Genomic DNA, 23,050 nt, shown 5'->3' with positions numbered 1-23,050 from the left:
AAAGGGTGACTCAGGTGTGGAACAGATTTATTCCTCAAACCTTACTTTATATATTATTCATTCATTCATTAATTCATTCATTCATTCCTTAAACCCTCAATGATCTTCCAACTAGAGTGTGTGGGAATCACAAGGGCTTTTTATGGGATGCGTAAGCATAGGCAGTTTTAGGAAACGAGTTTCTAGATCTTCATCTTCCTCAAATACTCTTCCCCCAATTGAGTGTGCCTGAGAATGTGCCTTCCAGGCAAGGCTCTTGGGGTTCCCCTAAAACACTTCCTCTTTTATTATTGCTCTACCCACTTCATATAAAGCCTCCCTCTCTCCCATCGTGTAAAACCTCAGGGTGTAAAAACCTCTATAGTGCTAAACAAAAGAATGACTGAAAATGTTGATACCCTATCAAATTGTAATGACTAATAAATCCTTCTGCAAATCAGGTAGTATCAAATTCTCTGTTTTCAACAAAACTTAAGGAGGCCCTAATAGAGTTTACAGCTGATAATAGGAAAAAATGAAGCAGTTTTTTGTTGTATAGATCATAAGGCTTTCAAAGAATGAAATGACATTACTATAACAGCTGTTTTCATTCCTACTTCCTTATTCATATAAGCAAGATTCCTTAGCCCTTACAGCTACAAAAAAAAAAAAGAAAAATAGAAATAGAATTGATGCTGAACCTTGTCTCACTCCAACCATAAGTCACATGCATCCTCAGATTCATGAACAAATTGAAAAAAGAGCCCCACCCTTCCCATTAAGAAATACATTTCCAGTAAACTTTTTTATGTTTAGTAACCATCAGTATTTGTAATATTTTATGTTTTGACTTTACATGTGTTGATAATAATGGAAATTAGATTTTAATGCAGGAGAAAACTGAACACTTAAAGCCTCATGATCAGAAGAAAAAATTTAGTTTCAATGGCTTACATGTTTTGTTGTTGCACAGAAACAAAAGGATAATCACTAAAGAGCTTTCAAACATGTTGCATAAGGGTAAAATTCTGTATAAAAAGTATAATTGGAACTGAGGTTTAAGGAATTAAAAGAAACAATGTAAAGCTCTGACCATAAAGAAAATTTTTGTATGTATTTTTCAATGGATGGTGGTGTGTGTGAAAGACACCTTTTTTGCTATCTAGGTGACATTGGATACATTTGTATAAGAGTGAAATAATTGCCTTACTAAAAATATGAATGTTTATAAAATGCTCTCATACCATGTTTGTCTAATGTAGAAACTTATGAAATAGTCTAAGAATGAAGTTAATAAATGTGTGAGAAGGACCATACTGCATCGCAATTGTTTAAAGAGGGATGCAAACAAGCAAAAAGAAAAAAGGTTGAAGATCAGCACCTAAGAATATTTTACCCTGATCAGGGGTCTCTGAAGGAAGCAGGAGAGATCTGGGACCCCAGTTAGCGTTTACTTAAATGGCACAAGACGAGAGGAAGGACAATGCTTTGTCCTTAAAATGCCTGATCTATGGCATATACCTTGAAAATAGGTTGATAGCACTTTCTTTGATGCCTGGGAAACAGTTAATATTAAATATAGTGAACTGATTTCATAAGGACAAGGGAAAAATACTAGGTATCATAGCTAGAGAGTCTAGAAGAGCCAGTAACAGAAGGCTGTAGTTTCTGAAAAGCCAGGTTGCAACCACAAGACTAGGAGGAATCTGTCTGAGGAAGGCCAGGGAGCATGGCTGAAGGAAAGAGCAAGCGACCCTGAGAGGCCAGGGATTGAGCCCACAGGTTGAGAACCAGACTGTGCAAGGATCCCAGACAGACACAGAGGAAGAACTAAGAATAGATGGGCCGAACCAGCTTGAAGGCCTGGGTGGGCCATAAGCATAGGCCTGGGAGAGAGCCAACACTTGGAATAGGCTGAGGCTTACAGAAGTACTTCAAACCAACAGAAAGGCCCAAGGTAGACAGAGCATAGCTTCAACAAGTGGAGGAAGGAGACAGCATAGTTTCCATTTTTTTCTCACAAGAGAGATGTCCTTCACTCCGAGAAGAGGAAGACAAATGGCACAGGGGGACAGAGAAGAAACAGCCCGAAATAAGTAATGCAGTATTGAAAAAACAAGTCTGTAAATTTAGCCTCTAGGACCAGAGAAAACATTTGCTAAAGGAACTTACTGATGGGGCTAAATCTTTGCTCTCAGTGCCTTTTCTCCCATGGGGAAACAAAAGGGAACGAGGAAAGCTGGAGTTAAGAAAACAGTATCCTGAATTTTGAAGAGACTGGGGCGGGGGACCTCCTGGGAATTAACAAACTGTTTAAGCTGATGTTCCTCTCCAGGCCATTTAACAGACCAATTTAATAGGTATTCCTAAAAGGTTTATTTCAGTGATTCCTAGAAACCTGCCTGGATCCTCTAAGACCAAGGCACGTAAAAGTATGTTTTTTTACCTGAATTATGGTCATTATAATGATAAAGCAGATAATACTATGTACAGTAGTAAAGATAATGTAGTAATTAATATATATATATAGTAAAGATAATAAGGCTTACCTTTATTTCAGAAATGCTAGAGTTGCTAGTAATATGTGAATCATATAGTCAGAGACAATCAGGATCACAGAAACCATTTAAACCAGTGTAAATTGTAATCAGAAAAGAGTAATTCTTTGGATGAAACAGACTGAGAAGCCAAATGGGCAATAGGGAGGCAAATCAGCAATTAGTAATAGCAGAAAGCTGCTACCGCTGCTGGGCTGGAGGGATAAGGGAAAGGCAGGCTTAATGGAACCCAGGGTCCAGAGTCACTTGACAGACCCTGGAACCCAAATCGGCCTGTCCAGTGGTAGCTGGAGCCAGGGAAAAGATGTGGCTGCTGCTGGAGATGCCATCATAGCATAGAGCGTGGGAAAGAAATACCCTTACCTCTCCCTCCCACTTGCCCTCCAGTTTTCCCAAGAGGCCTGCTGTTGGCTGTCAACAGCCTGGGTTACACAACCTGTAGGAGTCAGCCTTCCCGCAGTACAGAGCAGACAAGAAAAACTGAGGGATGCATCTAAGGGCAAACAGGCCCAGGACCTACACAGCATACACCTGAACAACTAGTAGTTGTTGACTGAGGGCCAACAAAGGATGATTGACAGTCTTGTGTCAAGCTGGAGACAATCTCCAAGTGCCAAGGGGTCTGTGATAATCAGCCTAGCTGGGCAGTAGATCATTTAACGAATTGAGCCTTACAACCTTAGACTGCTTTAAAACCCTGTATTGGGGCTGAAAACTATGTCCTATAAGATATGATTGAAGGATGTAGGCATATTTTACCTAGAGGTGAAAAGACTGTATGGGTTCTTGCCAGTTGTCTTCAGATACCTGAAGGTTTGCCTCGTCCTATGGAAGAGATAATAATTGCCAGTACTAATTAAGTATTTACTAAGATCTAGGTACCTAACTCATTTAATCATCCTAACACCCCTGTCGAGGATAAGTATTATTGTACCTTTTAAAATGAGAAGTCTGAGGCTTGACAGGTCATGTAACCAGCACTTGGCTTAAGCCTTGTCAAACCTTTCAGACTCTGAAGCCCGTGTACTTAACACTAAGCTGACCACATGTTGTTTTGCTAAGCCAGTCAAGTAAGTACCAATAGGTTGAAGCTGCCATGAGGCAAAATTTGATTTGATAGAAGGGTGATCTTCCCAATGAAAGTTTAACTTTTTTATTGTCTAATCATGGTGATGACTGCTTCTGGAAGTAGGAGCTTCCATTCATAGACGTATTTAACCAAAAATTAGTTATCTAGCAGATTACTAATATCAGGGGAAAAAAGTATTATTAAAGACAAAAAGGGACATTTCATAATGATAGAAAAAAATCACTTCAACAATCCTAAATGTGTGTACATCTGACCACATAGCTTCAAAATATGTAAAACAAAAATTGACAGACCTAAAAGGAGAAATTAAAAACTCTGCAGTCATATTTGGAGATTTCAGCTCATCTCTTTTGTAACTGGTAGAACACATGAAAAAGAAAACAGAAGGGTAGAACAAGACAGCCATCTTGACTTCATTGACACACATAAAACTTATACCCAACAACTGCAGTTCCAAGTGCATGTGAAACAGTCATCAAGATAGTTATCTAGCAAATGTGCTGGAAAAGATACTTCTTTTTGAGCAGGAAGTTGGACTAATTAAATTTTAATATCACTTCCACCTCTGAAATTCTAAAATTTACTCATCTTTTCCTAAGAATATCACCCTTAGCCCAGCTTCCCCTTTGTGTGTTGCTGATAATGATGTGTTTTTAGCCACTTCCCAAACACAAAAGAGGCTGTGGAGGCACCTTAAATAAATGCAGAATATGGGATCCTGTCCTTCCTCCAAACTTTGCTGATTCTTTTAGTTGAACACTTGTCCTATCTGCTTTCTCATTTATATATCTCAAGTCAAAGCCTCAGCCCAGCTGCTGATTCCTGGTTCTCCTACCTCTGAAATCACTTACCAGCTCAGCCACCAAAACCAGCTTTTTGTCCTGAGCTACCCTGCTGGAGCAAGCCAAACCTTCAGCTGTAACACACTACTCCTACAAATCCATTTATTCTAATCCATGCACCTCTAAAAACCCAGAGCTTCCAGAAAAAATCTACACTATAATGGAAGGAAATGATTAGAAGGGGACATCAAACCAAGGGGAAAATAAGTGGAGATAAAATAACATAAAATGAGATAAAGTGAATATTCAAATGTGTGCTTCAGATACTGTTAGATTGCTAGAGGTAGACCAAAATTGGCTCCAAGGGAACTGGTGAGTCTAACCAGTTCAAGTCCCTCAGTAGACTGTGTTAGAACCTGACACTCATCTGCTTCTAGTTCTGGGTACTCATAAGTCCCCCAGAAAACATACCCCTCTTCTTGTGTATGTTGCTTCATGCCTAGACTTTTGCAGTTACATAGAGAAGCATCTCTTATGATGACTCCAGCTGTTCCAGAATTCAGAATGCTGCAGCCATGAAGGGCATGAGTTCAAGTCCCCCCAACCACCCCCAGATTCCAGCTGTTTCCTTATTTATTAATGGAATATGAATTTTGTCTACCAAATAGGATCTTTGTGTGGTTTGAATGAGATAATGTGTATGGAGGGGATGGAGTCAGTTTTTTTTTTAACATTTTTTATTGACATATAATCATTTTACAATGTTGTGTCAAATTCCAGTGTAGAGCACAATTTTTCAGTTATACATGAACATATATATATTCATTGTCAGATTTTTTTTCTCTGTGAGCTACCATAAGATCTTGTCTATATTTCCCTGGGCTATACAGTATAATCTTGTTTATCTATTCTACAATTTTGAAATCCCGTCTATCCCTTCCCACCCTCCACCCCCTTGGCAGCCACAAGTTTGTATTCTATGTCTATGAGTCTATTTCTGTTTTGTATTTATGCTTTGTTTTTTTGTTTTTGTTTTTGTTTTTGTTTTTGTTTTAGATTCTACATATGAGCGATCTGGTATTTGGTATGGTATTTTTCTTTCTCTTTCTGGCTTACTTCACTTAGAATGACATTCTCCAGGAGCATCCATGTTGCTGCAAATGGCGTTATGTTGTTGGTTTTTATGGCTGAGTACTATCCCATTGTATAAATATACCACCTCTTCTTTATCCAGTCATCCGTTGATGGACATTTAGGCTGTTTCCATGTCTTGGCTATTGTAAATAGTGCTGCTGTGAACATTGGGGTGCAGGTGTCATCCTGAAGTAGGGCTCCTTCTGGATATATGGCCAGGAGCAGGATTCCTGGGTCATACAGTAAGTCTATTCCTAGTCTTTTGAGGAATCTCCACACTGTTTTCCATAGTGGCTGCACCAAACTGCATTCCCACCAGCAGTGTAGAAGGGTTCCCCTTTCTCCACAGCCTCTCCAGCATTTGTCATTTGTGGATATTTGAATGATGGCCATTCTGACTAGTGTGAGGTGATACCTCATTGTAGTTTTGATTTGCATTTCTCTGATAATTAGTGATATTGAGCATTTTTTCATGTGCTTATTGATCATTTGTATGTCTTTCTCGGAGAATGCTTGTTTAGGTCTTTTGCCCATTTTTGGATTGGGTTATTTGGTTGTTTCTTATTAAGTCGTATGAGCTGCTTATATATTCTGGAGATCAAGCCTTTGTCGGTTTCATTTGCAAAAATTTTCTCCAATTCCATAGGTTGTCTTTTTGTTTTACTTATGGTTTCCTTTGCTGTGCAGAAGCTTGTAAGTTTCATTAGGTCCCATTTGTTTATTCTTGCTTTTATTTCTATTGCTTGAGTAGACTGTTCTAGGAGAACATTTTTGAGATGTATGTCAGATACTGTTTTGCCTATATTTTCTTCTAGAGGTTTATTGTATCTTGTCTTATGTTTAAGTCTTTGATCTATTTTGAGTTTATTTTTGTGTATGGTGTAAGGGAGTGTTCTAGCTTCACTGACTTACATGCTGCTGTCCAGTTTTCCCAACACCATTTGCTGAAGAGACTGTCTTTATTCCATTGTATATTCTTGCCTCCTTTGTCGAAGATGAGTTGACCAAAAGTTTGTGGGTTCATTTCTGGGCTCTCTGTTCTGTTCCACTGGTCTGTATGTCTGTTTTTGTACCAATACCATGCTGTCTTGATGACTGTAGCTCTATAGTGTTGTCTGAAGTCTGGGAGAGTTATTCCTCCAGCCTCTTTCTTTCTCTTCAGTAATGCTTTGGCAATTCTAGGTCTTTGATGGTTCCATATAAATTTTATTATGATTTGTTCTAGTTCTGTGAAATATGTCCTGGGTAATTGGATAGGGATTGCATTAAATCTGTAGATTGCCTTGGGCTGTGTGACCATTTTAACAATATTGATTCTTCCAATCCAATAGCATGGGATATCTTTCCATTTTTCAAAGTCTTCTTTAATTTCCTTCATCAGTGGTTTATAGTTTTCTGTGTATAATTCTTTCACCTCCTTGGTTAGATTTATTCCCAGATATTTTATTACTTTGGGTGCTATTTTAAAGGGGATTCTTTCTTTTTCTGTTGATTCCTCATTAGTGTAAAGAAATGCCGCTGATTTTTGAACATTAATCTTGTAACCTGCTACCTTGCTGAATTCTTCGATCAGCTCTAGTAGTTTTTGTGTGGACCTTTTAGGGTTTTCTACATATAGTAACATGTCGTCGGCATATAGTGACACTTTTACCTCTTCTTTTCCAATTTGGATCCCTTTTATTTCTCTCTCTTGCCTGATTGCTGTGGCTAGGACTTCCAAGACCATGTTGAATAGGAGTAGTGATAGTGGGCATCCTTGTCTTGTCCCAGATTTTAGTGGGAAGCTTTTGAGTTTTTCACTGTTGAGTACTGTGCTGGCTGTATGGAGTCAGTTTTTAGAATCACTCACCCCATCTCCTCTCCAAGTTCTTGACTAAGTGAGCTATAGGCATGAGAATCAGTAGCCGAATGGGAGATGAACTCCATTTTTTAAAGTAATAACTGGATGAGCACATGATTTTCCTCCTTCCTCTCTCCCAACTTTGGGGCTTGTTCGGTAATTTGCACTGAAGAACATGACTTAGAATATCAGCCTCTTATTTCTTGCTCCCTCCTCTTAACCTGAGAGTCCAGGTTTGTAGATCAGAATCCAAAGTCATTCATCCATCCAGCCTCAAACATAAGAAAATCTGCACCACCTACCCAGTCACAAGCAGAAGCTGGAATACTGTGAGCTGGGAAGAGGTGAGAGCTTTTAGAGACAGACAGGCCAGCATGCTCTACTGTGTGGGGACAAGAACTTCAAGAGACTCCACAGGTTATGAACAGCACTTCAGGATGCAGTCACCCTGCTCTCCAGTGAACCATGACCCAGTGAGGGACTTCAGCTATAATTAATCAAGTCAGCAACTCAGCATAAAGACACACAAGGGAGGTTCTCAAGTGGCAAAAATTGTGCAGGGGTTGGGACATTCTTTCCACCTCCACAGTATGTAAAAGCACAGGGCATGAACTCAGCACCTAGAAAACACTTAGTAAATCATACATATTTGATGTTTTCCACATGGCTGTTATTATTATTTTAATATAAAATGGATTTTAACACTTTGTGCCCATTTATACTCTTCCCAACAATTTAAGAAAAAGTTTCATCATACCTGTGTTATATATAGGTATCTTTAATAATTGCATTGAAAATCTTTCTTAAAGAAGTATTTCCTACCTAATGAAAGCTAGTGCTCACTGCATCTTCCTGTCACCAAAAATCAACAAGTTACTTTGCACACTGCCTGATATTTGCATATGTGGTTAATGTTTATTGATTTTTAGCTGTCATCTGAGATAATTGGACAATTTGTCCTTGTGTCTTCCTGTTGCTGTCAGTGTCACTTGTGTCTATTTTAGGTCTCAGGTTTCTAAAGGGCAGGGGGGCATATCTAATTGATTCATTAAGCGTACACTGCACAAGAGTGTGTGTGCACATATGGGTATGTGTGTGGGGGTTAGAGAAGAGCTCCTCAACACTCCTTTCTTGAAACTCTAGTAGACAGAATTTAGGTCTTTATTTGCTCTCCTAACCTCAAAGAGAACAGAGGAAAGGGTGGAGTAGGAAAAGTTTTCCACTTCTCTTGAAGTGGAAAGAAAATTTAGCCATTTAACTAAATACAAATACATGCATTTTGTAATCTAGTCAGAATTTAAAAGACAAAATGTATGCTTGCTTTGGAATGATTTTAGGTATTGTACAGCCTTGAATCAGTTGAGCATGTAGTAATTAATAAATAATGCCGATCCAATGTGATTATTAAAATGACTGTGGCTGAGAGGTTTCATTTTCCTGTTTTGAAATTGTATAAGAACTCATGTGATTAAGTTCACAGTTTATTGTTTGTTTAGTATTTTAGAAATATACCACCGCTATTAATTTTTTTAAAAAAGAGGAAATGGTGAATTGGAAAGAAAAATTTTTTAGAAAAAGTACTAAATAAAGTGAGATTTGAGGGTTATCTAGTGATTTTACTTACCCATCGTGTCTTCTCTCCAGCCCTCAATTGTGAGATCATTTACAGTAATAACGAAAGACACATAGTGTGGTAGTCTGAAGCACTACTGAGATTTGGAATCAGATTTTGTGCATATATTGGCTCCACCAGTCACTAGTCCTGTGACTCTGAGTGAAATGCTCAACCTCTCTAGCCTCAGTTACCTGTAACAAAAATTGGGAATATCAACAATGCTGTTTTGTTGTAGTGTAAGAATTAAATAATTCAATGTGTGTAAAACAGCACAATATCTGAGACATATGAAATGTTTAAAAAATTGAAACCATTTTTACTTAATATTGATAATGATGATTTTATTTCACATGGCATTGAGTACAGAGATCTACAGGAATCAGAAAAGGGAGACTTACTTATTTTTCTTCCTCTCTCATCCAGCTTCCTACAAGAAAATAAACACTCGTAACCTTAAGGTCCCAGGGACAGATGAGGTAGAGTTCACCTGTCAGGCTGAAGGTTACCCCCTGGCAGAAGTGTCTTGGCCAAACATCAGCGTTCCTGCCAATACCAGCCACACCAAGACTTCAGAAGGCCTCTACCAGGTCACTAGCGTTCTGCGCCTAAAGCCACACCCTGGCAGAAATTTCAGCTGTGTGTTCTGGAATCCCAGTATGAAGGAACTTACTTCAGCCATCATTTACCAAGGTAAAAGCTGCCTGCCCTTCCTAGCTCTATCCTCAGGGTTCTGACAAGAAATGGATGGTGCATTCAGAATAAGTCATTTGAGGAAAATGTTCTAAAGGGACTATTTATGAAGGTGTGGTCAGACTTTAGGGAAACTACCAAAGGTAGTGCAGGACACCTGGGGCTTCAAAAGTTGGGGGAGCAGTGACCACCCTTGGAAGGTTGGTGGAATCTAGAGAAGGGAGCTGTAGGGAGAGCACTTGACAGGAGCTGTGTCCTCCAGCACAGGGACGCTGCTGCCTGCGGTGACTCCAAAGGGTGGAAGCTGAGGAATAGATACCCCAGCCTCGTTCCCCTACTGCCCTCCAGTCTCCTGCTGGTGCTTCCCATTGGCTGAACCCAGCTAGACATCAGAGAACAAGGAAGTCCACTGATTTGTTCATAAGATCAGTCTCCCAGAGCTCAGAACTGAGTGTTGGAGTATAGAGAATAGATCCACAGAGGAAACTTAAAACACCCAGTGCAAAAGCTAATCACTGTGATTCAGACACCATGCCATGAGTCAGCAGAATAAATGGTACTTTGCTGGCTTTGGTGCCAGCCAAGTGGTTATAGGGTTTTCCAGAAAAACTGGCCTCAAAAAAAAATCTTTAAGAGCCTTCACTGGCTATGCTGAATCGCGTACTTTAGAACTTGGTATGCCAGCAAAATTTCACTTTGGAAGTCTGACAATTTTTTTTCTACTAGGAACATTCATTTGCCAAATTAGAGAAGCTAACATCTAGTATCATAATCATTTCATAAGAAACCTGTCATTTAATCACCAAAGGCATGTCTCCTATTATTCCTATTGTTCCACAAACATTGTGGGCTTAAGACAACACAGATGCATTAGCTCACACTTCTGGAGGTCAGAAGTCTGAAAAAGGCTTCACTGAGCTCAAATCATGGTGTCAACGTGATTGCGGAAGCTGTAAGGGAGAATTCATTTTCTTGATTTTTCCACCTTCTAGAGGCCACCTGCATTCCGTGGCTCTTGGCCCTTTCCTCCACCTCCAAGGCCAGCAGTTACGTTACTCAGATCTCTGCTTCTGTCATCACATCTCTTTCTTTAACTCTCTCACCTCCCTCTTCCACCTTTTAAGGACGCTTATGAGTACATTAGATGCTTCTCCCAACCCAACACACACCTCAACCTGATAATTCAGGATAATTTTCCCATTTTGAGGTCCTTAATACAATCACATCTACAAAATCCTTTTGCTCTGTAGGGCAACACATTCACAGGGTCCTGGGATTGTGACATGGACATACATCTTTGAGGGGAGACATTATTCTGTCACTATACCAATAAACGATATAATCTCAGAGTAAAGGACAGTCCCTAGTACTGATTAAATCTGACTTTATAGAAGATTTACTACGTTGTCATTATGTTTCACTATTTGCCCTTCATCTTAGTTAGACAAAACAGAGCTTATGATAAGGACTTGTGTGGCATGCAGGTATTTAGGTGATGACTCCAGGGAGCAGAAGTGAGAGGTTTAGGAGATTAAGACAGGAAAGAAGGAAAAGCAAATATAAGGGTGCATTATCAGAGTTGTTGGCATGGGCAGTAGGAGCTCAAATACTCAAAGACCACCTGAGAAGTGTATCAATGGTCTCCTAAGATGTTTACTCAAAGGGCTTCAAGTGGAAGAACTAATCTATCTGCTTTTACTCCTGTGGTTAACACTTGTCCCCAGGAGTGTTAACTTCCTTCTGCTGTGAGCTATGCATACATGTGAGCTGAACAAGCTCCCACCAGCATCTATAGCTTCAAGGTCATTCCAGGGCTGAAAGCAGTTGAGGTGAGTCACTGACTGTGAAATGAGTTTTGGCCAATCTGTGGCTGAAATCAGAGGTGAAGCCGAGAGGAGGTGAAGCAGGACTACCAGTTTATCCCTTGCACTGCTCGGGTCCACTCGTGCCCTGCATTAAGTCCACTGTCTCTGAGCCTTCCATCAGGGAAGCAGCTACAATCTCTGCACAAGATACATATACGAGAGTTCATGGAACAAATTACAGTTCCTGCTGCTGCAGTTGATCCCAAGCCATAACTGATATGTGTCATTGTTATCCACTATACACTCTAGGTTTCCCTCACTCAGCACTTCAGATGGAATAGTTTGTTTGCCTGGAAGGTAGAGGAAAGAGGGGTTGGGGGTTTGACTCAGACTTTAAACCCTAAGAGACCTGAGCCCTTAGTCGCCTTGCCTTTAACAGACTGTTTCCTTTAACAGCAACTGAAGTTGCTAGAATTGCCGTTTCATTGTTATTACTGGGCAAGGAAGTTACAAGACTCAGAGAATGAGTGGGTCTCTGAGTTCCAGATATAGTCTTCCTTGCCTCCATTAGATAGCACCATTCAAGTTCCTCTTGGTAATCAAGATTGATTACTCTACCAGTGCAATGATTCTTTTCTTTGCCTGCTGATCCACTAGTGGGCAGAGCTCAAGCTGACTAGGCAGTAGCTATAACTTTAGATGCAGCGGAACATATCCCTTGGTACAGTATCCTTTGGTAGAAGCATTTGCCACTAGGAAGTAGGACCTTTAATCCAGTAGAGCCTAACTTTGTGGCAATGAGAAACAAAAACTGTACCACTAAGTCATTGGAAGTGAAGATGAGAGAGACCAACCCTCAGCACTGGGGGAGCTCTGACACAGAAGCAGCATGTTGTTAAGCGAGACTGTTGGGGAAGCGAGAACCTGCACGGAGCCATGCATCATTCAGCCACATTCAGCCATGGCCGAGATCAGGGGTGGGACAGGCAGAATATGAGCTGGGGCATCAGAGATCCCTGCTCTATCTTAAATTAAATTTATCTTAGACTGGCACCAATCCGTAGACCAAACTGAGAACGCTGAAGTGACAATGCCCATCTCATCATCGATTTCCTAGCATTTTTTTTTTCCTGGAAAAACAATCCTCCCTGATATAGTTTTCAAAGGCAGCCAGCTCCACTGTCATCTCCAGACCCTCAATTCCCCGCTTCCCCACCTATCCACACTTCACTACCCAATTTTAAAGTTAGCCCAGCCTCTTTCTAACTAAATTATTATAATGAAGTGAGGAAGCAACAAGAAGAGTCATGCTAAGGATCTTGATAGAAATAAAGACATTAGAAATGCACCATATTTAGGGCCAACTTTGAGTGAATATAGCGAATTAAGCAAGTTGACCTTTCAACACACCCTACCTCTCTTTATTACAGGTGAGACCACCAGACTTGTCACCTTATAAAAACTGAGCTATAACTAATTCATACTAGAGCTCTAGGGACTTAAATATTAACAATCCTAGTAGAATTAATTTTTTCCAGAAATTGTTTAGTCAACTTGTCATGTGGAATTTTCTGCCTGGTTAAGTGTTGGCCAATACTTTGGGTGAAGTGTGGTTTTCTAGAATGACACTTACATAAGGATTCTTGCCAGGAAACAGAGGCCAGGTAAGAGGAATTTGGAAATAACTAGAATCTACCCTTTGCATTGTTTTCACATCAGTATTCTTTTCTTCCTGGTAGAGAAGTGGAAGGGCAGACTGGCCATCACTCTGGAAGCCTTGGGGTAGTGAGAACTTAAGGTTGAAGTAAGCTGGCCCTTCTCTCCATGGAAGCCAATAGAGATAACGGAATAGTCAGCAATCATGGGAGGGTCCTATGGGGTCTACATCAGAGCTTGGGAGCTCCTAGGATATCACTCATGAATGCAACCAGTGGGGAAGTGGAGGGATCTTCATGCAGTTAGAGGTTCTCAACCTAGTTCTACCCATCCTTCCCAGCTTTACATTCATCCTCTCTATTCCCTGAGATGGATCCTCTGCTCGGTCAGCTCCCCTTCCTCACCATGTGCTCTCTGAACTTGCTTGTCCCTCTCCCATCACCATGACTTCTTTGCTCAGGCAGTTCCTTCCATATAAAATAGCATCATTCACCTTCTTCACCAGCTCTCCAGGGCGGCTCATGTAACTCCAGGGTACAAGGAGTCTTTCCCTCATTTCGCCTCCTAAAACAGATTACTTGTACCATTTCTTTGCCTGCCTGTGACTGTACTTATCTTGTCTTCCTTCACAGCCATTTCATTTTCCATGTATTTCCATTATTCACATGAGTCTTCTCTATACCCAGACTAACACAAAAGCTGAGTGCTCTGCCCATGGTAAGTGCTCAGTCAATGTCAGGTTAATGGTTGGAGACTTCATCTTGGATGGCCCCAGTCCTGTCATCCCAGCTGCCAGTCTGTGGGGACAGCCAGAGCAGAACGATCAAATGGTTCCCTACTTTGTGGTACAAATTCCAGCAACAAAATAACCAGAGTCACACGTCCTCCCACAGGTTCCTTGCTTCTATTTCTCAAAAGCATTTTTGAATTGCCTTATGACTGTCTCCTTTCTACTCATTCTCATAAGTTGAGCCACTCTCTGGTGACTTCTGTGACCCACAACATGTTTCTCCACAAGTCCACAAATAAAACAAATACAGCAGTGACAGTCTGGGGTGGGAGGTGCTCCAGGGGTTCTAGAATAGATGGCTGAACATCCTATGTTCTATCAGAAATTGAGAAGCAATGAGACCATTTTCCTTTTGAAAGAGGGTTCCTTCGGCTCAGCCAGTGTTATATTTTCATTAGGAAACGGAATGGGACTGCAGCACAGGAAACAGCTATAACAAGAGCCTGCAGGGCTGCCGGAGAAGTCCTCCCAGAAGTCCTTCCTGGTGGTGACTCTCTGGCAGTGGTCAAGAGCAGGGGTTCTGAAGCCAGATGGACTTGAATTTCAAATCCTTTCTCCACCACCTACTAGTTTTGAGAACAAGAACATGTGACTGAGCCACCCCTGAACTCAGTTTCTCATTTGTAGAATGAGGGTAAATAATAGTAGATACCTGCCTGATAAGGTTGTTATGAGGATTAAAAGAAATATATTTGTAAAATCCTTAGCACTCAGAAAAGATGGAAACAGGAAAAAAATACAGCACCTTTAGCAAGAGGCATGGCTTCCTTGAGAGTACATAGGGTTGTGGATAAGAATAAATCAGATATATTTCCCATTGTATCATCCTACCATTGTTAAGTAGCATGCAATTATTATAAAACAATTTAGAAGAGTATGTATTAGGACATAGGCTAAGAGACTTCAAAATACAGTGATTCAAATAAGACAGAAATATATTTTCCTCTCATGTCATATTCAGAGATAGAAGATGGTTCAGAGCAGCTAAGTCACTGTATTCCATAAAGTCATTCAGTAATCCGGGCTCTTTCCATCTTATTGCTCTGCCATTCTCCAGGATGTTAACCCTATTGAATCGTCAAAGCTGGGTCACTGCCACATTCATGTTTCAGCCTCTAGAAAGGAAAAGAGACACATCTACTGTTTGGAGGCCAAGACTCAAAAGACCTATTCTCTAGTTCACATGGCTGGCCACACCTAATTGCAGGGGAGGCTTAGAAATGTAGTCTTGGAGAAACATGTGTTCATCTAACACCTAGCTAATACTAGAAAAGAAACAGAGAGTGGATTTAGGGATAAGCAAGCAGTCTGCCACAAGGTAACTAACAAAAAGGAAGACTCGGCGAGGTGGGCTAGACAGATAGATGGTCAGTTCAGCCCAACAAATCCTCATTGACACCTTTCATGTAGCTAGTGAGTGGCTCTTTAGGGGATTCAGAGATGACTTAGAGAAAGTCTTTGCACTTCAGATACTTACAGTCTAAGCATACTGATGTCCTGTTACATGTTCAATGTTAAAAAATCTTAAAGGAATAAATAGAGCTTTTGTGTTTGGAAGGGACTGTGAGGGGGCCTGCACAGGGCAAGGGTTTACATAAAGGCATTGAGGTTGGGACCTCTCCTGTTGTGGAGACAGAGAACATCCCAGGACTCCCTGACTTTCAGTGCTACATGTAGCATGTTCTTAGTAGAACTTCCTAGAAGATTGTAATTAATACGGTTATGAATAGCAAGAAATGATAACTAGACTTATTGTGGTGATCATTCACAATATATATAAATACTGAATCATTATATTGTACACCTGACACTAATATAATGTTGTATGTCAATTATACCTCAAGAAAACAATTTAAATATGGATTATCCAATATGTAGATAAGCCAGTCTTCTTTATCCTTTTCTTAATGTTCACCACACTCTTGGATAGAGACAAATATCTATGAGGACCGAGCTTTGGATCAGATAGATCTGGGTTTGCAATCCTGGCTTTGCAATCCTGGCTTTGCAATCCTGGCTTTGCCACTTACTTAGCAGTGATGACCTTAGGTAGATAATTTAGCATCTTGGAGCTTTACTTCCTCAACTCTAAAATGAGGGCCTTAGATTAAATGATATCTAATCCCTTCCCAGCTAAAACTGTCCATGGTTCTCAGATGGCACTATGATTGAGAAAGGACAGGGGTAGTTGATAGAACTGAGCCCTTCCTCGTGAGCATTTTTGCCTCAACCAGGCCGTTATGTTTATTCCTTATGAGTTACTCCATAAGGCAAAATTCGGCCTTTTTGAGAGGGCTCAGTTTTCCTCAGGTACCCTTTCATGTCCCTGTAGTGACTCCCACCACTCCAGCCCTGCCTTTTGTCAATCTGGGGCCCTCATGCTACCAAAATTACCCCTCTTACCCACCTGTCTGCTGAACTCATTTTTAGCTCAGTGCAAGACCTTGGTTAGCTGAGACAAGGAAAAGGGCTAGTTGTAGTAATTTACATTAAGGTACAATATTCTGTTTTTTCAAAAGGATCCTGTCAATCCTGAAAATTGAATAACTGATAGTATAGATTCTAAGCACTGTGAGAGCTTAACAGTGGAGGGGGAGACATATTTGGGCTGAGGGACTATCCGACTGGAAAGAGAGAGAGATGATAATGATGATAGAGATAGACAGACAGACAGATAGATAGATGATGTAATACGATATGTATATCAGAATGAGGAAAAGCATGGAATCTGGAATCAGGCAGCCTGGATTATACCTCAGCTATTCCCTTACTGTATAACTTCAGGGAAGTGTCCTAGGTCTCTGTGCATCACTTTCTTCATCAGCAAAATGAGGGTCCTAGTAGAGCCTGCCTCATAGGGTGGTTGTGAGGCATAAGGGAGCTAATACATATAAAATTCATGAAACAGTACCTGGCATGGAGTAAATGCTCAGAGCAAGTTGGCTATGTTGGTTATAACCCACTCGTTTTGGCCAACTTGTTGGTTTACCTCTAAGCTCCCATGTAATAGGATTCTGGTGCTTTTCTTTCCACCAGGTGATGTGGAACCTTCCAAGATCCCTCCATCTTCACTGCTTCATATTTTCATCCTCTTCTTCATCATTGCTTTAATGTTCATAGCCACAATGATAGTCCTAAGAAAACGGCTCTGCCAGAAGTTCTGTTCTAGAGAAGGTAAGTGAGTTTTGTTAATGGTAAGCAAGTGGACTGGGTGTCTGCATAGTGAGGCTCTGCTGGCCCCATAGGCCTAGAGCTTTCCAGCTTCACACTAAATCCCCTCAGGGCTTATGAATTGCTTTGGGCTTGTCCTGATTATTTCTCCCCAGAAGAAAATGACTCTGGTCTTCAATGAGTTGGAATCTTTACACTGAATATTTTTAAAGGAATGTTTTGTTCCTGTGGCTGAAACAGTTTGCTTTGTTCTTTGAGCCAAGAAGTGTCATCTGCCTCATGAAAACAGTGTAATTCTGGCAATATTCTGTTTTTTCAAAAGGATCCTGTTAATCCTGAAAATTGAATAACTGATAGTATAAATTCTAAGCACTGTGAGAGCTTAACAGTGGAGGGGGAGACATATTTGGGCTGAGGGACTATCCGACTGGAAAGAGAGAGAGATGATAATGATGATAGAGACAGACAGACAGGCAGATAGATATAGATGGATAGATGGCCTTGTGGTCAGAGTTCACTGGTGGGAGGATGCCAGGACCCTTGATGAGGATTCCTTTAGTTCTCATTCCTCCTTTCCCCATTCTGGTTCTGAGCTGGGCTAATCTCCCACCCCTGCCTCCAGGAACCTTCTGGGTGGGGAAGGAAAGAAAAAAGTATGAGGCCATTTGGGGGTGGGAAAAGTACCTGAGTGGTGATACCCTGAGGTCTTCCAGCAGTTCCCTCCTCAGCCTGTCACATCCTTACCAACCTGCCCCTGATCTGTTGTGTCAGCTGGGGCAGAGCACACATGGAGCCTTTGAGCCCAGGCCAGAATATCTGCAGGCCTATCTGGTACTTTCCTAAACTGTCCCTTTGTCAGCACCCAGCGTATAGATCCTCCCAAGATCTATACACCGCCTATAGAAAAGGAAGTAGTATCTGGGAATACTTCAGCAGGAATTTGGAGTGGTCACTGTTTGAGGATTGGGGGCTTTTAGGTGACTGTTATCCTACATTTATGGTCTAACTTCTAAATTCTCATCTGCCATGAAATATTGTCATACTCTGTCCTCTGACTTATGTGTGCATTAGCTTAGGTACTAACCACAAAACCCTCTACGATAAATTCCAAAATCCGAAGACTATTGTCAAAAGAAAGAGAGGGGTTGGAGAGGAAGGAAGAAAGCAAAAAGAGGGAGGGAAGGAGGGGAAACAGAGGCGGGGGTCAGGGGTAGAGGTTACAGAAATAGAGGGAAAGAGCACTTCACCATACAGAAGGAATTATAGGGCCTTTCCCAAAAGAACTTGGACTAAACAGAATTACTTCTGCAAATCTATGACCTCAGAGAATCATGGCAGATGCAGCTCATCAGAATCTTATCTTCTGCGTTCTCTTATTACCTCCCCCATACATACCTCTCAGAAACAGCTTTATAACCAAGATTCCAGGCCTGGGGCCTGAGAACCCAATAGTCATCTCAGAAGTGAGCAACAGAGTCTTCTATCCCTATTCTCTTTGGGAAAATCAAATAGAGTCACATTTCTTAAAGGTAGAGCAAAAAAAAAAAAAAAAAAAAATCCTCCCTTCATCTTTTATCCCAATCTCAAGAGTAAGTGAAAGTATCAGTAGCTCCAAGCTGGGTACGAGTCTCAGGCACCAACTACGGTGAGAGATTTGTTACTCATGAAAGTTAAGTGCATAAATTGGCAAATGATTCCGCTTCTGTTTTTAGTGAACCAGAGTGAACTCATTGTTGCCTACATAATAACCCCTCTCTAACTCATGTGCTTTGGGCTCTGCTTTCTCACAAGGGAGTACATGAATAGGTGTGTGGAAATGCTTCTGCCATACACGCTCACATGTCACAGGAAAAGGTGGAAAACTGCTGGTACTGTGGACAGAGCTTTAAACCAGGATCAGAAGGCTAGATCTGGACCTGGTGCTGCCATATACTGGCTCTGTGATCTTGTACGAACCACGCAATCATCCAGCTTCTTTGAATCCATCTGTAAAATGGAAAGCAATATGAAAATAAAATTTTCCAGCTTATTGATCCAACCTCACTGCCATGGCTGTGGTTCAGCCTGGACTACGCCAGAACCCTCCTGCCTCCAATGTAGTCTATTTTTACTTTTAGTCAGAACAGGTGTTTAAAGTTTCAGATCTACCATGTCTCCTCTGTTCACACCTCTTCCATGGCTTCTCATTGCTCACTGGATGAGTTCCCAACGAGCCTGGGTAGTGTGACTCACGTCTCACCATTTATACTGCATCACCATTACCTTTGTTCTCTGAGCTCTAGCCATACAGAATTTTCTAGTCCTGAGAGGCATCTCATTGTTAAATCTTAGCTGAGCTGTCACTTAAGCCTCCCATGATGCTACACCATCACCACACCCATTGCATTAAATCCCCTTGTCAGATATTCCCATAGCACCTATTTTTCCTTTCAATACACTTGGCACACATTACATAACTAGGACCTATTTTAATAGCTTCGGCTATAAACGGAGTGGCACCCCATTTAATTTTCCAGTTCCTTAAGCACCTACCTGCCTACCTTAGCAAAAAGTCCAGTGCCTCTCTCTTGCAGCATGTATTGCCCCACCTCCCACAAATTTTCAGGAGGCTTTCTTAGTCCACAGGGCCAGTGCTGTTTCCAAATAGGCAAGTAGGCTACTGGGAGCTAGGTTGGTTCACCAGAAGGCCATGCAATATCTCTGTTCCCCCTGAGTATCTCCATCCATGCAAAGGTACCCTTACCAGTCCAGATACCCACACAGACCAGAGTGATACAAGATGACAGCTCTTTTGGCTCCCCTCGCATGTTCTGCCATTGCTCCTAAAGTAAGACTCTCACCGGCTGGTGAGGCAGAAGGAGCTTCCTGCCTTAACCAGAGCTGTGCCAGTCAGCCTCTTCTTCTCTAGGCCTTCATGTTAAGCTGGGGACATCAATCCTAACTTCTCTTGAGTTCCTCTTAGGGCCATTGCTTTCCCTCACTTCTCAATCAGAATAGAACAGAGTGAAGTAAAGAGGTCTGTCCAGAAGGCTCCTTGGCTCCTAAACAGACTTACCCATCTATGTCTCAGCAACCAGCTCTGCCCACCAAAGTGTATAGGGAAAGCAGCTGTTGTCAGTCCATAAAAAGTTCTGTTTACCATCTGCACTTAAGAGGAACCATTCAACAATTTAGAGCTTCAGGGTAATTTGCTGGGTTCCAGAGAAGTTGGCACCTTGTGTCACAAAAATAATGTCAAGTTCTTCTTCATCTGCTAATCTTTAAGTTTCATGTGTTCAGGGACTGTGTTTCTCTTATTCATCACTGTATGTCCAATGTCTAAAATATTACCTGGCATATATAGATGTTCAACAAAATTTTAGACATTAACCTGCTACATGGAGGTACATATGCTCTGTGCAATGTAGCCATATCTGGTTATTTAAATTTAAAAATTTCAAGTCCTAGTCACATTTTAAGAGCTCACATATTGTAAGTATTCAATAGCCACATGGGGCTAGTAGCTACTGAATGGGATAGTGCAGTATTTCCTTCTTTGTTATCTATTGGATATAATGTTTCTATCTTTGCAGACAGTAGACAGTTCTGTCCAAAAGCAGGGTGCTAGACTTTTTACAAACTTCTTTTCAGTTAATTCACAAAAACTTTTTGAGGCAAGCAATAGTGTCTACTTTGCAGATGGAGAAACTGAAAAATCAGAAAATATTTTTAAAGTCATATAGCTATTTTAAACACAGATCTGTCTGACTCCAAAATTTGTGACCTTTCTGTTGCAAAAATGCTTAATAAAAATTGGCTTAATCTGAATAGCATCACCTTTAGGCAATGATGGAAGGAGAACTGAGTAACTTGTTCATTGACTTGCTGGGCCAATGACAAAGCCAAGAATGAATCCAGTAGGAGTTACCCACTATGGAGGGCAGGTCTCTAGAATGAGTCTCCAGATTTTAAGAACAATACTTCTCAAACTCTCTATGGTGAAAACCAGTTTTTTGGTTTTTACAAAATTTCTAATATGTTAGGATTGGTGCTTTTGTAATATATACTGAAAATGAATTACTAAAAAGTGAAATGGAAAGAACAAACACATAAAACAATAAGCCTAATTTCTACTGGATTCAATAAATATGATAGTTCAATAAATATGATCTGAAAAAAACCATAACAAGGCAAACGAATTACTATGAAAGTTTCTAAATGTTTACACTTAATTTCTATACTTACCGTGAACTGCTAACAAATGATTCACCTATAAGCACCAGCCTGTGGATCACACTTTGAGTGGCACTGCCCTAAAAGACTGAGCCAGGACTTTGCAGAGATTTAAACCAAAGGCCAAATATGCTGGCTAATGCTTGGTAAGAATCACAGAGAATGGGAGCACTGACCTCAGGCATTAGAGGCCTTCACTGAAACACTAACATCCAAGGGCAATACCATGGCTTCTTTCAAATACACATGCTCTTGGAGAAGTCTACAGAGCTGAACAGAAGTCCTCAAAGTCCAGACCAAGGTCAGGATGGTTGTGAGGGAGTTACTAAAAGTCAGGCCTACAGAGCAAAAGCAGAATTAGGAATGAACTGAGGTCAGGAACCCAGGCAACTGCAGGACATGGGCATGAAGCCCTGGAAGCAAATCATAGTGGGAGGGAACATGTGAAATGAAGGACTGAGAAAGAGATGAAACCAGGGGAACCGTGGGAAGCAGCATCCCATCATGTGAACTTGTGCTTCTTCCCGCTGAGTAACTTTGAACCAGTATCAGTCATTAACACCTTAGTGCAAATTAATTGATCAGACCTGCTCTGTGTAGGGAAGACAGGAAAGAAGTGGCATTCAAGACCAAAGCAGAAGAAGGGGAGAGAATTTCGGAGACACTTCCTGGGCTGAATACCCAAATCAGCAGCCCCTCAGCCTCTGAGTGCCTGGTGGCCAGGGGCAGACAACACATGGGAAGTGAGGGTCTTCTTTCTTCACAATTTTCACCAAGGGTACAGTTTTACATTGTATTCAGCCTGAGCTCTCAAGCTGCAGTAGACACTTGGACTTTGATGTGTGGATATATTCGGATTTACTTTTTGTTCTGCTGTCATTTAGCCTCTAAACAGAACAATTTTCTCATTAATCTTATTGCATCCCTGGAATTTTTCTCTTTCAGATACAACAAAAAAGTTCTGTCACCACAGTAAGGAGGGACATGAGTAGAGCTGTGAGTAATCATGTTTTTTTTTTAATTTTTCACCTCTTTTTCTCTTCCAGCTTGAAATAAGGAATAGCCTCCCTTCTATTAATGCACCAAGGGCAACTGAATAGTTTGGGCCTGTGGAGAATCTTCCTGTTAAGTGGCATTTTAGCTGGTTTTTCTTACAGCCCTGCATTGTTCCATCCTTTTTTGGAGAACAAAGAAGGTGTCGGTTGAATAGCCACAGGACAACTATGTAGCCTTTAGTGTGTCTATATTCCTAAGTGCTCCCCTAGAAAATACTGCACAGGACATCTGGGCTCACATACTTAGAAACATGGTTAAATTTAACAGCAAGGGGAAGATGTTCAACTGTGACAAAATCAACAGCTGATGTTTTTGCAGTAACTGTTAAGGACATTATTGAGGCTTGTGGGTCAGGGTAATGCTGGGGATAGGGAAGTCTCTTCATGAGGTTGACGGGCTTGGAGCTGGAATTCATGGAAAACAGGATGTGATCTGGAGGTCAGGTGTAATTGCTGAAATCATTCAGGCTGGTCGGATGAAAAGCTTAGACCCTGAGGAAGCAGTGTGTTGGGGACCGACAAGCCTGGGTCATGTTGTAAAATGGGTACTTCTGGCTTTGTTGGGAAAGCTGCCTTTCCTTTTGTAATCTAGGTGTCACACAGTGTGACACAGGAGTTCATAAGTTCACCAAAATAATGATAGGCGGTTCATACAAATGTCTAAATAACTATG

General features: G+C 41.1%; 1 protein-coding gene across 2 annotated transcripts in view; it reads left to right on the top strand.

Moving 5' to 3' along the window:
- PDCD1LG2 (programmed cell death 1 ligand 2) overlaps positions 1–23,050 on the top strand; it is an 85,024-nt gene that overhangs the window by 52,309 nt on the left and 9,665 nt on the right. For both annotated transcript variants that reach the window (XM_064490234.1, XM_010993428.3), the window contains 3 exons: positions 9,422–9,688; positions 16,976–17,113; positions 22,268–22,318. In XM_064490234.1, the coding sequence (XP_064346304.1) occupies positions 9,422–9,688; positions 16,976–17,113; positions 22,268–22,314 (452 nt within the window). In that variant the 3' untranslated portion in view covers positions 22,315–22,318. The remainder of the gene's footprint in view (positions 1–9,421; positions 9,689–16,975; positions 17,114–22,267; positions 22,319–23,050) is intronic.

This window comes from Camelus dromedarius, chromosome 10, assembly GCF_036321535.1.
Source record: "Camelus dromedarius isolate mCamDro1 chromosome 10, mCamDro1.pat, whole genome shotgun sequence".
NCBI classification, from domain to species: domain Eukaryota; kingdom Metazoa; phylum Chordata; class Mammalia; order Artiodactyla; family Camelidae; genus Camelus; species Camelus dromedarius.
This window is presented reverse-complemented; position numbering and strand designations above follow the sequence as displayed.